The following is a 17,347-nucleotide window of genomic DNA, read 5'->3' as shown; positions in this document are numbered from 1 at the left end:
AAAAGTTTGTGCGTGGGGGGGGGGGGGGGGGGTGTACATATGCATGTGCGCATGCACCCCCCCTCACTTCTTCCACCCCCTCAACAACCCATCAAGGAATACAGCAAAACTAGCTTCGTTTCTTCCACATCCTTTCACAGTTAAACGCTTGCTCAGACACTACCTAGTTATCTGAACTCTGCCTCGTGCTCACCTAACCACGGGATCCCAGGCAATCCCACCGTACAATCCCTTTCATGAACTTACTGAGCTCCATTTCAGAAGTACTCAGGGTTTTTTGTTCCCTTCAAAAAGCTGCTCCCAACCCTGGTGGCTCTGATGGTTAGAAACCAGCTTCTAATTTCCAGCCTAAACTATCCATGGCCCCCCTCAGAGAGATCACTCCTATCCCTGCTCAGCCTTCATTTTCCTGGAGTGGACTAGCCAAGCTCTTTTGGTCGTCCCTTGGCCGACCAGCTCTCCACTCCTCCCATCTTCCTAGCTTCAAATCTGAAGGAAGAGCTGGTAGCACAACGCTCTAGAACAAAGCAAGAGCCAGGCTGAATTCAGGGATGTTCCCTTTTGCCAAAAACAGCTGTGCTCGGTGGCCCTACGGAAGAGTCAGGGCTTCAAGCTACTGTAGACAGGAGAAAAACAAAGATCCCGATTGCTTCGAGAAGGCCGTACAGCTCAATAAAAGGAGACCAGTTCACTCTGGGGGCCGCACCACGTTCCAAATGAGCAACATCTTTCTGCCGCTGTTTCGAATAACCATGACTCCTGATTTCACTTCCCGGAGCTGCCGTGTCCTGACACCGAGGCAGCTGCACGCGACAGGTAGGCAGAGCAAGTGCATCCGCTTGACGAAATGAGCATCTCACGCTGCTAAATGCTATTAGCGCACAAGCTGCTCCGTTTCAGTACTGGGTTACAGTCCATCTTTACACATTAGGGACCCAATTACCTCCGTTCATTTCAGGGATGATTACTGCCCCACGTGTAAATCTAATTTACCGGACCAGAAGAGCAGTTTAAAGAAAGATGCTGGAACATGCAAAAAGAGAAGGAAGCCAGGAAACCCATCTTGGTATGTTCCTTCCTTTGAGGCTGACGTTGCAGCCCACGATATATTTTTCTCCCACTAATGTTTGCCTAACTTCCTTTGGAAACAATTTAGACGGGTAGAATGTTTTTATGCATTAAGACAAGGATATTTTAAAGAAACCATAAGTCAATCTAGACAAGGATTAGGAAGCAGCAATTCAGTGCGTTCGCTGGGCCCATAATTCACATTTTAACCTCAGATCAGCCACATTGCAGTTCTGAAACAATGGGGCACTACCTGGCTATGCCAGGAGATGCCTTAAAAGTAACTCAATACTTTAAATATCTGAAACACGCGTGCGCACACACACACACAGATTGTAAGTGCATATAGTAAAGCATTCTTCTGTGGCATGTCTGTATGAGAAAAAAAACTGCCCTGGGTTTAGCTAAAAGCATTTAAGATCAAGGTAGTTAAACAGCTGTAAAGTCCGGCTACTCCTGTTAACTCTTGCAGAGAACCTCCCCGTAGTCGGCTTCGAAGCTCGTCGTGGCCCTGTCACACGGGGAGATGCAAGAGGGGAGAATTTCCAAAAGTGTCTGGCACCGAGCTTTGCTCCCACTCACCTCCACAGGAGCGCTGGTACAAGTAGGAGCAAAGCTAGACCAATGCCACCGGCAGAGAGGAGAGTTTACGCAGGGCTTGCATGCGTTTAAATGCACTGGTGTGATGGTTCTCTCTCAACTGATTTAAACTCACTGGAGTTAAACCAGTGCAGATTTTCTAATGTGGGCAAGACTGGCTTCACCATAGGATTCACCAGTGCTGGACTTCTAAGGCTAGCAGCAATCCAGGTTTTATTCTGTATCCTTGAAAAACATAGTTGTGCATTAGCTAAGCTAAAGTAACCCCTTTTCCGTTACCCTCCGGCCCTTCCTCATAGAATCCTAGAAGTTGGGTCGGACAGGACCTTGTAGATCTTCAAGTCCGACCCCCTGCCTGGGCAGGAGGGAAACCGGGCTCAAGTGACCCCAGCCAGGTAGGCATCAAGCCACTTCTTAAAGACCCCCCAGGGTAGGAGCCAGCACCACTTTCCTTGGAAGTTGGTTCCAGATCCTAGCTGCCCTGACTGTGAAGTAGTTCCTATGGATGTCTAATCTGAACCTACTCTCCAACAACTTGTGGCCATTATTCCTTGTTATCCCGGCGGGTGCTAGGGGAAACAAGGTCTCCCCCAAACCCTTCTGGTCCCCCCTAGTGAGTTTATAGATGGCCACAAGGTCCCCCCTCAGCCTTCTCTTGTGGAGGCTGAACAGGTTCAGGTCCCATAGCCTCTCATTGTAGGGTCTGCCCTGCTGTCCCCGGATCATGCGGGTGGCCCTCCTCTGGACCCTCTCAATGTTGTCCACATCCCTCTTGAAGTGGGGTGCCCAGAACTGGACACAGTACTCCAGCTGTGGCCTGACCAGTGTCGCGTAGAGGGGGAGGATCAACTCCTCGGCCCTACTTGAGATGCACCTATGGATGCACAGTAGAGTCCAGTTAGCCCAGGCGACCGTGACCTCGCATTGTCAGCCCATGTTCATCTTGGAGTCAATGACGACTCCAAGATCCCTTTCTGCCTCCGTGCTCTCAAGTAGGGAGTTTCCCATCTTATAAGTGTGCTGCTGGTTACTACTGCCCAAGTGCAGCACCCTGCCCTTGTCAGTATTGAAACACATCTTGTTTTTGTTAGCCCACCCTTGCAACCTATCCAGGTCTTGCTGCAGTCTTTCCCTCCCTGCTAGCGTGCCCACCTCACCCCAGATTTCAGTATTCTCCTAGTCCCACTGCTTACTTCCCTTACCCCTTGACTGCATCTTCTCTTAGTCTGTGCTGCACACTCTTTGGGGAGAGACGCAATCACTCGGGGGTGGCTGACCTGCCCCTACGTTCTTCCTTACGATCCAAACTCTGAATCTTAACACGGATAGTTTAAAACTCACAACAGCTAATGACGGCAACGCCGGTCCCTTTTGGAAACGCTGCTGGGCCACAGCTGGTTACCAGGGCACATGCTGGGGAGGGGCAGGGTGAACGTGGAGCTACTGGCAGACTCCAGAGCTGGAGGGGACCACTGCCCCGATCCCCTGCAGAACACAGGCCTAACAACCTGTGATGACCACCTCACAGGATCGCCCACAAATACTAATGGGCTCAAGTCCTATGAAAACGTGCTAAGCTGCAAATGTGATGCCACGGAGAGCAGGGGGCACTCAGCACCTCCGAACACCAAGCCCTCGCCCCCTCAGGCACCCTGCGGATCTGACCCAGTCCCACTACCAGCCGCCAGCAGGAAGACTCCCAGTAACAACAGGGCCTGCCTTCCTCTGGATTCCCCCCACCGACGGGCCCGCACACACTGGGCAGCAGTTTTGAAATGTACTGGAGGAAAAGGACAATGTTCTTCCTTTTCCACGAGCCTCCCCGCAATGGATAGTAGAGAGAACCTGGCCCGTTATGTCGCAGTGAGTCATTCGCAAAGCCCCGAAGCCCAGGGGCCCTGCCCGACAGCCAGGCAGAGGAAGTGTGTTGCAATGGCGTGTGTAAATCATGTCTCCCTTTGCTTCGTCGCTGCGTGTTTGGATGTAAGGGGAGGCGCCCGGCTTCACCCCCCGTTACAGCTGCCTGTGGGTTTGCAGTTAGGGCGAGTCTTGCTTCTTTCTAAGAAAAAGATAGCAAATTCTACCTATAAAACTAAATGCTCCCAGGTTGAAGGCCCTTCGTATACTCATCCCGGCTGGACAGTGAAGACCTTGACTTGGTATTTGTTCACTCCACTGTGCCCCGGAGGATAACAGCTGCCAGCGACCACAGACTTGTTCCAGCACCCAGGGCTCGCAGGGCTGCAGAAACGACCTTCCCCTGGCCGCACCCCATAGCACCAGCTGGGAGGGCTGGGGTCAGAGCCCAGTTTCACTGGAGCAGTGATTCTCAGCCAGGGTGACAGGGCCAGCTTCTTTGAAGGGTGCTTTGAGGTCTGAGGATGTAAACTCAGCAGATAAGTCAGGCTCAAACATGTCTCTACTGGCCAGCCTGGCTAAAGAGGTAAGCACTGTAATCTGTAAATTAGCTTTTGAAACTGGGTGCCACTCGGCTCACAAAAGTTATGGAGGGAGGCCTCACGCCCAGCGAGGGGGTACCTCTATCCCAAAAAGGTCGAGGACCGCTGCACTGGAGGAATTTCTATCCCCAGGAGAAAACCTCAAGTAGGGACCCACTGGCCCGATGTCCACAGCACGTTACGGGCCGTGGCTGCACCACTGGGATGTGCCGTATCCTTGGGCCCTGCTCCCGCCCCCACTAAAGTCACCGCGACAATACTCTTGTGTCTTCAACCGTATTTGGCCCTGACTCTGGCAATTTGAAGGAAAAAAGAAAGAGAAAGCAAGCAAGCAAGAGCAAAGCAAAGAGAAGCCCACAGAGAGTTAGCCAGCTGTTAGGACAATTGGATTTTTCCTGGAGCACGTGGGTTTGCTACCGCTCCAGCAGCCTTCGCTGAGCCACGTGACCCCGAGCAGCTTCAGGCAGTCGGGAATGAGTTCCTTCAACATCTCCTTTCATTTCTGGAGCCTGCTCAACTATTTTAGCCAAGAGACAAAACCCTCAAAGCAAGAACCTAGCAAGGGAAAGAGAAAGGAAAGAAACAAAGATGGGAAACTTGGCAGCGCAGGGAAAACCCGTGGAGCCCTGCCCGTGCAGGCCCTGTCACAAGGCACAATTTCAAGCCGGTCTAATGACAGCTTGGCGTTCTGCGCTCGGGACGGGGGAGCCAGGATTTTTAAATCTCAGATTTTCCGGGATTGCTGCAGAAATATGGGGCCAGAGGCCCCCGTGGCGTGAGCCCAGCTCCGTGGAAGCCGATGGTGCAGCCCGGGTAGCTCTGGCACCGCCTGTGTCAGGCTGCAAGGCCGGGTTGTGGCTTCAATGACACAAGAGGGTAAATCGTACCCAACTCCTTTGTCTCGTGTAGCACTTCCACCAGCCCGGTGCGACAGCAGACCTGGGCCTGGGAACACAAAAGCACTGCGGTTTCAAGCCGATATGCAAGGGGTGCAATTGTCTTTTCCACTTGCGAGGATGTAAATCAGGACTAAGCTGGCTGAAAGCAATGGTGCTATAACAACTGGTCCCAGGGTGAGAGGAGAACCTGACCCCCTTGGCCATGGTGTTGGGAAAACTGTCTTTCTAAGCTTCCCGTCAGAAATGACTGGGTTTTCTCTTACAGGGAGTTTTTCAGTTTGAGGCCATTTAACCTCAAAAAGAACGTTTTACATGGGGCTATTTATAAACTCCAGGACCCGCCTCGGTGAAAGCCTCATACCGATGGCAGAGAGCCAAGCTCTGCTCCCTTTTACACCAACATAACTGCAAAGCCACTCCTCGGACCTCAGCTGTAGACACTCCTGGTTCCTAGCAGGAGAACCAAGAAGAGCAGGACCTGGCCCAGCACAACTGTACTCTGGGCAGGCTACAGATGGGAGAAGGTGTTACGGTGGTGGGAAGGGCCGGGGGAGAGGAGGGAGGGTTTGTTGCCAGGTCTGGGGTTGGAGCTGGATGTGTGTTGGCTTGAGCCAGATATGGGAACTGAGGAAAAAGCATCCGCACGGGTGGGCACAAAAAGCTGATCCATGAGCAAGAGCCTGGGTGTGCGACATACACCCCCCCCAGAGCCTAGCAGAGCGCCTGGTTCACACACAGCTCTTTCCTGCGGCAGCAAGGATTGCTACCCTAGGTCAACACAGGGGCTCCCGGGATCAGCCGGAGCACCGTGCACGGGCTCTGGGCAGAAATGGCCGGGGGAGCCAAAGCAGTCGGAGCGGGGCTGGGGGGCACGTTCCCCGCCATGACCCCAAGCCACACTGGGTTACCGTTTCCCCCCTTGAAAACATTGCCAGGCTATTAGAAGCCAACAGCATTGCCTTCGTGATTCTCCCAGCACCGCTGGGTCAGACAGGGAGAGCCAGGGCCTTTCTGCTCCGGCATCAGGCTCCGTGCTTCTCTCCTTTGCTGGAGCTTGTAGCTCTGCTCCCGACGCCTGCCCCAGAGCCGGACAGGCAGGAGCACCGCCAGCCGCGGCCAGAAACAGCAGCACGAGGTGCCCGTGTGCCTGCAGCAAGCAGTGGCTTGCAAGCGGTTTGGCTTTTTTAAACTTATTGTAGAAAGAAAATGAAAGGAGGGCTCTGCTTGGCAAACGTGAAGATGAAACATTTTGCCCAGTTTCGGGTGATGGGAGGGGGAGGGGAGGCCGACACAACCCACTGGCAAACCCCAAGCCAACGGGTGCCACATACCAGCACCACCAAATCGCCTTTCTTTTTTCCCCCCAAAAACCGTTTCTGCCAAAAAATGTCACCTACTTCTAGTCACAAGCCTCCACCCTCGAGGGCAAGGTGCCGCCCTCGCCGACTGGCTTTCTTCTCCCCGGCTGAGTCATTCCACCGCCTTACCGAGGTGGGACTGGGTGTGGCCACAGGAAGTGGGGGCGGAGCCTAGACACACGCAGCGCGTTCTCCTCTACAACAGCTGCCTACCTGGAGCATTAATCCCTGCTTTTGCAACTCAAAACAGGAATGATGAACTGAGGGATTATGTGGAGGGCAGCTCAGGTTGCAGCTGTCTGCTGCTCGTACAGTCCATGTCTGTCCCCATTTGGTTTTGGGAGGGGAGGCTGCACAGCCGTCGTGTGCTAGGACTGGGCCATGCAATAGCCTTCAGAAAAGTAGGACTGGAAGCACCCGCAGAAGGTCATTTAGGCTAACCCCCCTTCTGAATCACCCCAGACAACTACTTGTCTAACCTGTTCTTAAAAACTCTGCAAACAAGACCGTCTCGCACAACTGCTGGGCACAAAGCCCGAAACATTAAGAACACCCATCGGGCCACGAACAGTCGATGCTCTAAATCAAGAGCCATTCAGTCCTATTTGATGCCCACAGGAAGTCAGACCTTCAGCCAGAAACCCAGTTCCTCCACTGACTTCCAGTGGCACCTCGAGCACCTTGCCAGGGTGCTGCAGGGCTGACCCCACTATGCCCGCGAGGTACAGTGGTAATGGAGGCTGTGTCCAGCATGCCCCTCTTGTCCCTCCCAACCCGGGTCAGCTCGGTCTGCTTCAGCGGTCCTCCTATGCGTTACCTAAGAGCGTGCCAAGCCATGAGAAAAACTACAAGCCTGTTAACTCCTCTGTTATTCTTGGCCTGGGGTGAGCTCCAATTGCCTGTATAAAAACTATGGTCTTTGTGAATAACCTGTGTGTGTACGAGAGAGAGGCTTAGTATTACTATTGGTTATGGAGCGTGCTGTCAGAAGGACACTGTCACCATTACAGTGATGAAGCACATGCGGGTCCATTAAGCGTAACAGGGTTGCTGCAAATTTATAGCCGTGTAACTACGCACAGGATTTGCCCCGCGAGGCTTTAATGAAAGTTCCTTCCAATGTTAGAGTATGAGAAAAGAAAGCTTTTTAAGCACTTTGCTCACTCTTCACTCCCTCTGCTCTGGCTTGATGTGCTCTTCAAGCAGTGAGCTTAGCCCAGACGCTTCCACTTTGGTTCTGAGTCAGTGTTGCTATCTGATCTCAGGCCTTTGCCCGAAACTGCTACCGTTGGGTTCTCAGCGCTGCAGGAGAACGGGTCGTTTCAAAAACCGTTTACAGTGGATTTTTTTCAATCATGAAAGACCATTCTGTATAATCAGTCTATAAAGACTTTCCCTCTCTTTTAAAAACCCTCAGTCAATAGTCCTATTGCTGGTTGACTGCATCCTTTTAACAGGATCCACCATTCTTAAAGAGAAGTCCAAGTAGAGCTGGTAAAAAACTGAACGGCCATGAATAAAACCAAACAAAAATGTTGCTCCGATTTACCGCTGGGTGGGTGTGGAGCGGTGGTAAAACTCGAAAGGTTTTAAGTGACTTAGGGTTAAGTTTTATTGACAGTTAATGACATTTAAGCCTACGTAATTTAGGTACAGCTGAAACGGTAACCCTCTCCAACAAATTCTGTTCTCTTACAATTTTCACCCAAATTTTGATGGAAAAAAAAAAGAACCAGACAATTTTAGCAAGAAATGACTTAATTTCTAACCTTTCCCAACCTTTTGTACTTCATGGGCATGTCTACACATATGCATTTACTATGCAGTAACCAAAATTACCGTGCAGTACAGCTGTGTCTACACGTGCACACTCATACTGCACAGTAAATATGGTGACATATGCCGACTTGAGTGTAAATTTGATACCTGCATCATGCAGGTATCAAATTTATGCCCGATTAGTTACTGCGCAGTAACACACGTGTAGACACCTTATTGCACAGTAACACTGTGGGTATGGACTGACTTGGGACTAACTTTAGTCTGTGTGTGTCCGTGCACATGTATGTAGGGGATTATCACCGTTTGGTGAGCTGAGAGATCAGATCTGGCATGAGAGCGTGCTAGCAGAGAAGAAACAGTTCTGAGATCCATGTAGTGTGTAACACGCCCTTTCTGGGCCGTGTCTAGCAGCCTACCTGCACAAGTGCATACGTGTTCAAGCGGCTTCTGAATTTAAAGTCAGTAGCTAGATCCCTCCTCTCCCCTCACCTCATGGATCTGCTGCCTGAAGTGGGAAAATCCATTTTCCTCAGGGCCGCGTATGTGAGCACAACGAGTAAATCTGATGAGTTTTAGGCTTCTGGCCCCAGCCCTGTGGTCCGCTCTCATTTCATGGGAATCCCCACCAGGAGAGGCAAAGGGACCCCAGGGGCTGGAGTGGGGGGCAGCTCCCACACACCCGTCAGCGTGGCACTTTCCCATTTCAAGCTGCCTTCACCAGCACAGGGCTCCTTCCTGGATGACCACTCCTGACATCACTCCAACCCCAATGAGAAGCTGAAACCTTCGGCCACGGGGGCCTTATCCCCACGCAGGGCAGACTTAACACATGCTGGCAAAGTCAGGAAGGAGAACACCACCTTTCTGGCATGGCTCAAGGGGCGCTCCCTCCGAACCCTGGGCCAGACTGTCCGGATCAGCCTAAGAGATTCAAGTGTAGAACCAGGCGCGTGTGAATGAACCAAACGGGTACCTTGCATCGGAGTCTGAGCCTGCGACCCGAAGTGACCTGGGGCACTCAAGGATCCGCGGGGGTTGGGAGCTGCTGGGGTGACTCTCATAGACTGGCGCAGACGATCCAGCTCACTGTAGCGATCAGAGTAGGATTTGGCTTGGTCCTCTAGTTTTTGTCTGTGTCCTGAAACATCATAAGAGAACGTGATCTCTAAGCAGCCGCCTTTGACCAGAGAGCCGTGTCAACATGAAGGAAGAATGCAAACACCCACAGTTGTCAGCGTTATTTCTAGCGGGATAGCACAGGGAAGACCCGACCGAGATCGAAACCCCGTTGCTGCAGGCACTGGACACACACGTAATAAGCACCGGTCCCAAAGAGAGAGTCTCACGAGACAAGGCACACAAAGGCTGGCAGAGGAAATGAAGGCACGGTGCGGGGAAGTGACTTAGCCTGCGACAGGCTGCAGGTCAATGGCAGGAGGGAACCAGAACAAAGGTCTCCCGCTGCCCCCTCCATGGCCCTGCCACCTCTCTTAAATCACTGGGAAAAAGAAGCCAAAACACACGCACGTGGTTGAAAACGCCATGTCTTGGCACCATTGTTAGACAGCTGGGAAATGAGCACAGGAAAAGTTGAATTCAAAATAGCTTTACAGCGTTTGCTCATCGCACAGAAGACAGGAAGGTACTTTTCAGTCCAGCTACCCAGACTCTCGGACAACCCAACTGTGCCCTGATCAGACCGATGCTGGAGACAGGAGGAGGGTCTCGGGCTTCAGCCACCAGGACAGGATTCGAGAGAGATGGCTCTGCTCATAGTCACTCTGTGGGCATGTGCTCTCTCTTCCTCAGTCTCCTCATCTGTCAAATGGGGGGCAAACACTCGCCCAACCCACAGAAGTACTGCAACAGTCGCAGCGTCTGTAAGGAACACTGTGCTCCTGAGCTGCGAGACCGGGGCCATAATTATTTAATTGATGCTAATCAGCCTGGGGCAAGTGAAGCATGAAACACGCTTGACACACAACTTTCACATTTTGCTGAATTAATCATCATTGGATGTTTTCACTCTCCCTGGGCTGGATTCCAGTCTCAGCTACACCCATATAAACCTGGAGGGACTCCAAGGCAGCGAGACTTACTCCAAACGTACACCAACGTAACTGCGCTCTGGCTCTGGCCCCCAGACTCTGCTCGCTCTCTTAACTGACGTATATGTGCCCACATAATACACTTGGCACCTGTCATCACAAGATCTCCCAATGTTTTGCAAGGTGGGTGTATATCATCCCCTTCTATAAGGGGAAAGAGGGGTGACAGAGACATTAAGGTACCACAAGGAGTTAGCAGCATGGCCAGGAATAGATCCCAGGGTTCATGACTCACAGCTCTCACTCCTGACAAACCACAGCTGCACAACTAGAGGCAACCATATCGCATCACATAGAGGAACTAAAACACAGCATCAGCTGCCTTTTAAAGAACGGATACTGTTGGGTCTGAAAGACCCAGATCTGAGCTCTTCATCCTCACTCCCTTCACCGCACGCAAACATCTGCACAGAGCAAACGCTGTTACAGCCTACGATGGAAGTCGCACGAAAGTCCCTGCACTTCCTCTCTTCTGGTCTGCAACCCGTTATCCTGCACGTGCTCGTCTCGTCTCACGTAGATCTGCGTTCGGCAGCCCGGGCGCGTGGAATTCCCCACGCGCACCAAGCGGGTCGGGGCTGGGAGTTCGCCGAATGCCCCGACGGGGTCTGACCGCAGCATCGGCGCTCACTGCCAAATCACAGCCCTACGCGCACTCTCTCGAATCACGATTCAGCTCAAGCTTCATGGGTCTCCAGGGACACCAGCAAGTAGCTCCAGGCTCCAAATTCAGGAAATCAGTGGGAGCTGTAGCAATCTCTCTGGATTTCCTCATCAAAGACTGTCACAAAAAGGGGGCAAAGGCTGTTAAAACATTTTCACTTTTTGAAAAAAATGCTGACGCCAAGTTTCCCTCCTCTTCCAACCCTGTTCCCTTGGAGTGGTAAATCCCAGACGTGACAGCCCTGGGCTGGTGCATGGGACCAGAAAGTGAAAACGGATTGCAAACAGAAAGTGAAACAGAGCAAGCTGCTTTTGCTTGCCGAGCTACCTGACGTGAATAAAGGAGGCATCGAATCAATACCGCAGAGGGCTGTCCTGTCCTGCATGGGGTCTTGCACTGCATTCATCGCCGTAGTACCAAGCCTCTTCAGCTGTGCACCAACCTTTGAAGCACACGAACAGTAAGGCTCCTGAGTCCAGCTCTCTGCCTTCTCAGGCAGCCGTTTATTTCTAGAGTCCGAAAATTCATCTACAGCCCCCAACACGCCACGGCCCAAAAGCACACGATCCAAACAAAACAGACCCTACAACAAGCCAGAGGCAAAAAGCAGGGGAGACCATCAGTACCCTTCCACTGCAATGGTGGGGAAGTTATTAGGTGAATGTACGGTCAGATGATCTTAGGAAGACGGCTATGCTCCCTGCTGCAAAGGGAGGCAGAACCCCCAAAGCCTTGCCAAACTGACCTGGGGAAAACACTCCTTGGTGGCAAATCTGGGGTCACTTTCTGTCACGTCTGTTCTTTCATCCTCTCCTAGGGAGAGGAGAACAGGCGGTGGAGTGTCTCGCTGTAACAGGGACGGCTTCGTTATTGTGTTACACGTGTTAATTGGAATACAAAGTGAAAAAGAGTTGTTGTTTTTTGACTCTTTGCCTTTTAATTATCTCAGGTTGGGATTTTTAGAGATCCCCACGGTACTTTAAAAGCCAAATGCCACTGAGATTTAACGGGAGTTGGGTAACTAACTCTCTTAGCCTCAGTTGAAAATACCGCGAGGATTTCATAGACATCAGGGCTGGAAGGGACCTCGGTAGATCATCGAGTCCAGCCCCCCGCCCAAAGGGCAGGAAGTCAGCTGGGGTCATAGGATCCCAGCAAGATGAGCATCCAGTTTCATCTTGAAGGTGTTCAATGAAGGCGCTTGAACCACCTCCGGTGGCAGGCTGTTCCAGACCTTGGGGGCTCGGACAGGAAAGAAATTCTTCCTTATGTCCAGCCTGAAACGATCTTGAAGTAGTTTGTGACCATTCGACCTCGTCATCCCTTGGGGCGCTCTGGTGAACAAACGTTCCCCCAGATGCTGGTGGTCACCCCTGATAAACTTGTAGGTGGCCACCAGATCACCCCTGAGCCTGCGCTTTTCCAGGCTAAAGAGCCCCAGGGCTCTCAGCCTGTCATCGTAGGGTCTGCTTCCCTGACCTCTGATCATGCGCGTGGCTCTTCTCTGGACTCTCTCAAGCTTCTCCACATCCTTTTTGAATTGTGGAGCCCAAAACTGGACACAGTACTCCAGCTGTGGCCTCACTAAGGCCGAGTACAAGGGGAGAATGATGTCCTGGGATTTGCTTGAGAAGCATCTATGGATGCAAGCCAGCGTTTTGGTCGCTTTACTAGCCGCCGCATCGCATTGCAGGCTCATGTTCATCTTGTGGTCAATGATGACCCCAAGTCTCTTTCTTCCATAGTGCTAGCCAGCGTAGCACTGCCGAGCCTATAAGGATGCTGCGGGTTTTTTTTCCCCACGGTGGAGAACCTTGCATTTATCGGCGTTGAACACCATCAGATTCTCGTCCGCCCACTTGCTGAGCCTGTTCAGGTCAGCCTGGATAACCTGCCTGTCTTCTGGTGTGGATGCTTTGCCCCAAAGTTTGGTGTCATCGGCGAACTTGGCCAGTCCGCTTCTGACTCCAGTGTCCACATCATTGATGAAGATGTTGAACAGAATGGGTCCAAGGACAGCGCCTTGGGGGACCCCACTGGTCACAGGACACCACGATGAGTGACTTCCATCGATTACTACCCTCTGGGTCCGACCCCGGAGCCAATTTTCCAGCCAGCGGATCGTGGAGGACCCAAGGCGACAATTGGCCAGTTTCTCCAAGAGGCGATCATGGGACACCAGATCGAAGGCTTTTTTGAAGTCAAGATATATGACATCAATCTCTTCTCCCTTGTCCAGGTGATAGGTCACCTGGTCGTAGAAGGAAATGAGATTGGTCAAGCAAGAATGTTACTAGTTAACACAGAAAACATTTAAACATAGACGTGTGTTATGCTGCCGATGTTTTTAATGATCACACTTTACCAGACCTGAAGAGAAGTCCTTATATCGGTCCTTATACAATCTAATAGGCTCCTATCCCCCGTACCAGGGAAACAAAGGCAAAGCCTGACATTTTCAGAAGTGTCTGGTAACTGCGGAGGTCTTAAGTGAGCCTGTTTTTTGGGGTTTTTTCCAAGACAGCGCTGAGCACCCGCTTTCTAAAAATCAACTTTCCTTGTGGGGGTCCCAAATACAGCACCCCCAAAAAAGAAGGCACCAAAATCACGAGTCACTTTTGAACATTCAAGCCAAGGGGAACAATGGGGCCCAGCTTGCAGAACAGCAGCTTAGGAACTAAAAAAACGTAGGCAGCGGGATTCACAAGTCTGTTTCGCACACCCGGCACCACGTAGACTTCCTGTCACTTGTCACTTCTGGCCTGGAGCATCAGCACATGTCACGCAAGAGCGGAGTCTCTATTCATGTGCTGCTTATATGGGAACATCCTCAGCTTTTGATTTATGCAGCAGCTCAGCTCACCGCGGGGCCTTCATCATCAGCTCATCAAGCAAACCAGCACTAACGAAGGAACAACAGGTCTGCACCTGGAAGGATAGGAAAGTGGTGCGACCTGACCCCCAGTCCACCGACGCCAGCAGGGGACTTGAATTGGCTTCGGATTAGGGCCCAAGGAACCAGTCTCGAGAAGTGCTGCTCACCCCAGGACGGCACTGGCACATATGAAAGCCATTGCTGGGGGACTGTTTTGTGCCACAACATTCACAGCACAGTCGCATTTTGAAACAACTATCACCTTTACTCATGACTCAAGTATGGAAATACAGATCCCTGATGTGAAAAAAAAATAATGACAGCCACTGACTCGACCCGCTTCTTGTCAACAAGGAAGGTGTTTTAAAGGTGTGGATCCTACGTCTCAGTCAAGTAACTCTGATATGAGTAAGCCTAACAGGTCCCCTTTGATCACCAATGTAATAACAAGATCCATATCACTAGATCAAACAAACAATCCCACTGAACATTTCCCATATGGAAGAACTGATGTGAATCTGACACTTTGGGCAATAATAAAAAGCATACATGAAGTTTTGGGTGCTTTTCTGGAATACAGACAGCAAAACCCTGTATGCGGCAGTGAAACTGTAGCCCTCCGAGCTATGTTTTAAAGACATGCTTTCCGCATTAAAATATTTCAAAGACCAAATAGTCCTTTCTCTTCTTAGAACGTCGGAAACTGCCAAGACTTCAGACATGCCCTGATTGGAAATTGCACGGGGCTTCCTCGCGCGGTGTGGGGGGTCCACCGTTCGGCACAAGCTCCTGATCCTCCAGCTTACAAAGAAGCACAATCAGTATTGTTCTGAACTTCCCTGGTGCACTGCAGAGCACAGACTGGCGCTTGATGGTGTGATAGGTCAGAGGCACAAAATCCTAGTTCAACTCTGGAGCACTGCCAGAACTCTGATCTGCTGGTTTAGCTTATTAGAGAGACCAGGGCGTTCATAAAAACACGAATATCTGCTCCCACACTTGGGCACTTGGATCTGCAGCTTTGTCCTACATCCATGTAGCTGCACCTGCAGCTGCAGTCATCCTTGGAGAGGGCAGCTGTATCCCTCACCGTATCTTCACCACTTTCTTCTCTCTCAGTGACTTTGCAACTCCAATGTCACATTCATTTGATCTGACCTCCCTTCAACGCCTGCACTGGAAGAATGGTAAGGTTGTAGGGGGAGAGCTGGTTTATCACCCCAAGATTTGTAATTGCCGAATGCTGAAAATAAATAGAAACATTTGGAATATCTTTGGCTTTTTGGTGTGGGTTGTTGGATAGTTAAGAACCAGCTTTTGCTATGGATGCCAATAGGAAAGTCCCCAGCGGATGACAGTGTCCTTTGTGTACAGTATAAGGACTATGCAATTCTCCCATTTCCATTAAGTCTTCAAAAATAAGTGCTTAAGTGGGGCAGAAGCCTTGTAAAGGTTGTCAGCGTAAGGCTGAATTTCATCCCAATCTGAGCATAGGTCATACCACCACGTTCCCCAGCGAGTGCTACAGAAACAAGCTACCTTTGAAATGAATAGCCTCAGCAGAGCCTGAGTTATGTGAGCACCACCGTTCTCAATCAGGGCAGATGGGAAAAGCGGTTGTTGACTCTTGCTCCCATAACTCAGAAATGACAGTGCTGAATTTTGCTCAAACTTTCCACGGAAATTCACCTTTGGCCTGAGACTAAGCACGGGATACGTCAAGCCAAGAGGAACTTGGTTGAGAAAGTTCTGATCCCCTGAAAGAGGTGAGGGAGTAACAGACTGGAAACTGGAGCGCAACCTTGTCTACAGCTTCAGCAGCTGGAAGGAGCTCAAATACCCCATATGCATTTAGAAAGATAGGGATCTACAGCTCACTTTTCCTGTGAATGGCAGAAAATGGCAAGGACCACTGCTATTTCGACTGGCCTTTTCAAGTGAAGCCCAGAAGTTCAGGGGTGGAAGCAAAAGGGGAGGGGGAAAAATGTTAGAAGGAACTGTCTCTTCTTCTGCCTAACAAAGTCAACCACAGATAACCCATTATTCACGTTTGAAGTTGGCTTGCTTACGCCATTTGGAAAGGGAATCAGTCACGCCGAGTCTTTGCTTTGGCTTCCTCCTGGCTTCTCAAGACACTGCCGCTACTGTCTTTTTCCAGCCTTGAAAGAAAGAGGAAAGTGTCGCAATGCCCTTCAGCTTGCATGTTCTGTCAGAAGATTTACACTGCCTTTAACAACTGAAGGAAAATAATATTTAAGGGGGGAGGAAGGGGGGAAGTTTGATAATTTATAAAGATTTTCTAGCCTGTGGTGGTCTGTGATGAATCGGCTGCCTCTAAAGGGATGAAAATAAATATCCCTTTTTGAAGGAAATAGGTTGGCTCCCATCCAGCTGGCAGGAAGTAGACAGATATGTTGCATGTACAGTAGGTCTTTTCTGTCTGAAGTCAGAACAGTGGGAGAGATGTTCATTGTACATAGCCTGGTGCTGATTAGCTGAACTTAAACCGGCCGATGGATCCATAACCCCTTCACTCTTCTTTGACTTGCTGGGAAGCTCTTTAACTCTTTCTGGGCGCTCTCACCTCTCCTCCCCGACCTGATGTGGCTGTTAATGGAGCAGACGCCAAAGGATATTTTTGTACCAGTGGCATCTTATCCCAGCAGATCCCAAAGCACTGGAAAACCCAGTCTAATCACAGAGCCAGAGTAACAGTATCAAAGCACCTGTGTGAGGACTTACGGGCCTAAGCTCTACTCTCCAAAGTGAGAGGCACTTGGGACCCTAAGTCCTACTGACTTTCAAAGACACTAAACAAACGTCTCATTTGGGGTGGTGCTGACTGTCCTGGGTTTCAACCCGCGTGGAACACCACAGCCACTTACATAGTGTAGTCCTTCAAACCCACATGGCTGCAGCTCTGACCGCAGGTGGCCAGCGAGAGCTCACAGCCTGACAGACTCATCCCTGCAATGAGATCTCCATAGCAAGCTTACTGTGCCCAGCAGTGACACCCTCCCACGTGCCAGGCTGCCTCCTAAGCTGGATGTGGGGTAGCCACTTCAGAGGGGCCAATCAGCCCACCCCGCTTCCTTTAGCCTGTTGGTGGCATTGTGCAGACAGGTCACACCCCAGGCAGCCTGCACGGGCCAGCGCCCTTGAGGACACTGCCGTTAGACACGGTACGTTTACCACGCAAATGTGGCCTCAGCCTCCCAGGGCCTGATCTTCAGACATTTTCAGGCACCTTTGATAGAGGCAGAACTTCCTGAGCACATGAGCGAGGCAGGCCAACCGAGAGGAGTTAGGGTCCTAGCATGGTTTGACGCTATAGAAAATCCTATCTGGCACGTATATGAATCCTTAGGGGCCTAAATATCTTTGCAAATCTGGTCCTAGGCTTCTAAGCACATTAGGAGCTTTTGCAATGTGTACCCTGAAACACTTCACTGAATGCCCAGCAAACGCCACACTCATCGTGCCTGCTCCTACTTTCACTGGACTAAATTTAGTCTTGAATGGGCCAAGGTCCTG

At 51.0% G+C, this 17,347-nt stretch overlaps 1 protein-coding gene across 1 annotated transcript in view; it reads right to left on the bottom strand.

Moving 5' to 3' along the window:
• The window catches only part of RUNX3 (runt related transcription factor 3), a 53,419-nt gene that overhangs the window by 10,761 nt on the left and 25,311 nt on the right, over positions 1-17,347 (bottom strand). The window contains exon 3 of the mRNA XM_006019383.3: positions 9,140-9,304. Coding sequence (XP_006019445.3) covers positions 9,140-9,304 — 165 coding nt within the window. The remainder of the gene's footprint in view (positions 1-9,139; positions 9,305-17,347) is intronic.

Source organism: Alligator sinensis, unplaced genomic scaffold, assembly GCF_000455745.1.
Source record: "Alligator sinensis unplaced genomic scaffold, ASM45574v1 scaffold337_1, whole genome shotgun sequence".
NCBI classification, from domain to species: Eukaryota; Metazoa; Chordata; order Crocodylia; family Alligatoridae; genus Alligator; species Alligator sinensis.
This window is presented reverse-complemented; position numbering and strand designations above follow the sequence as displayed.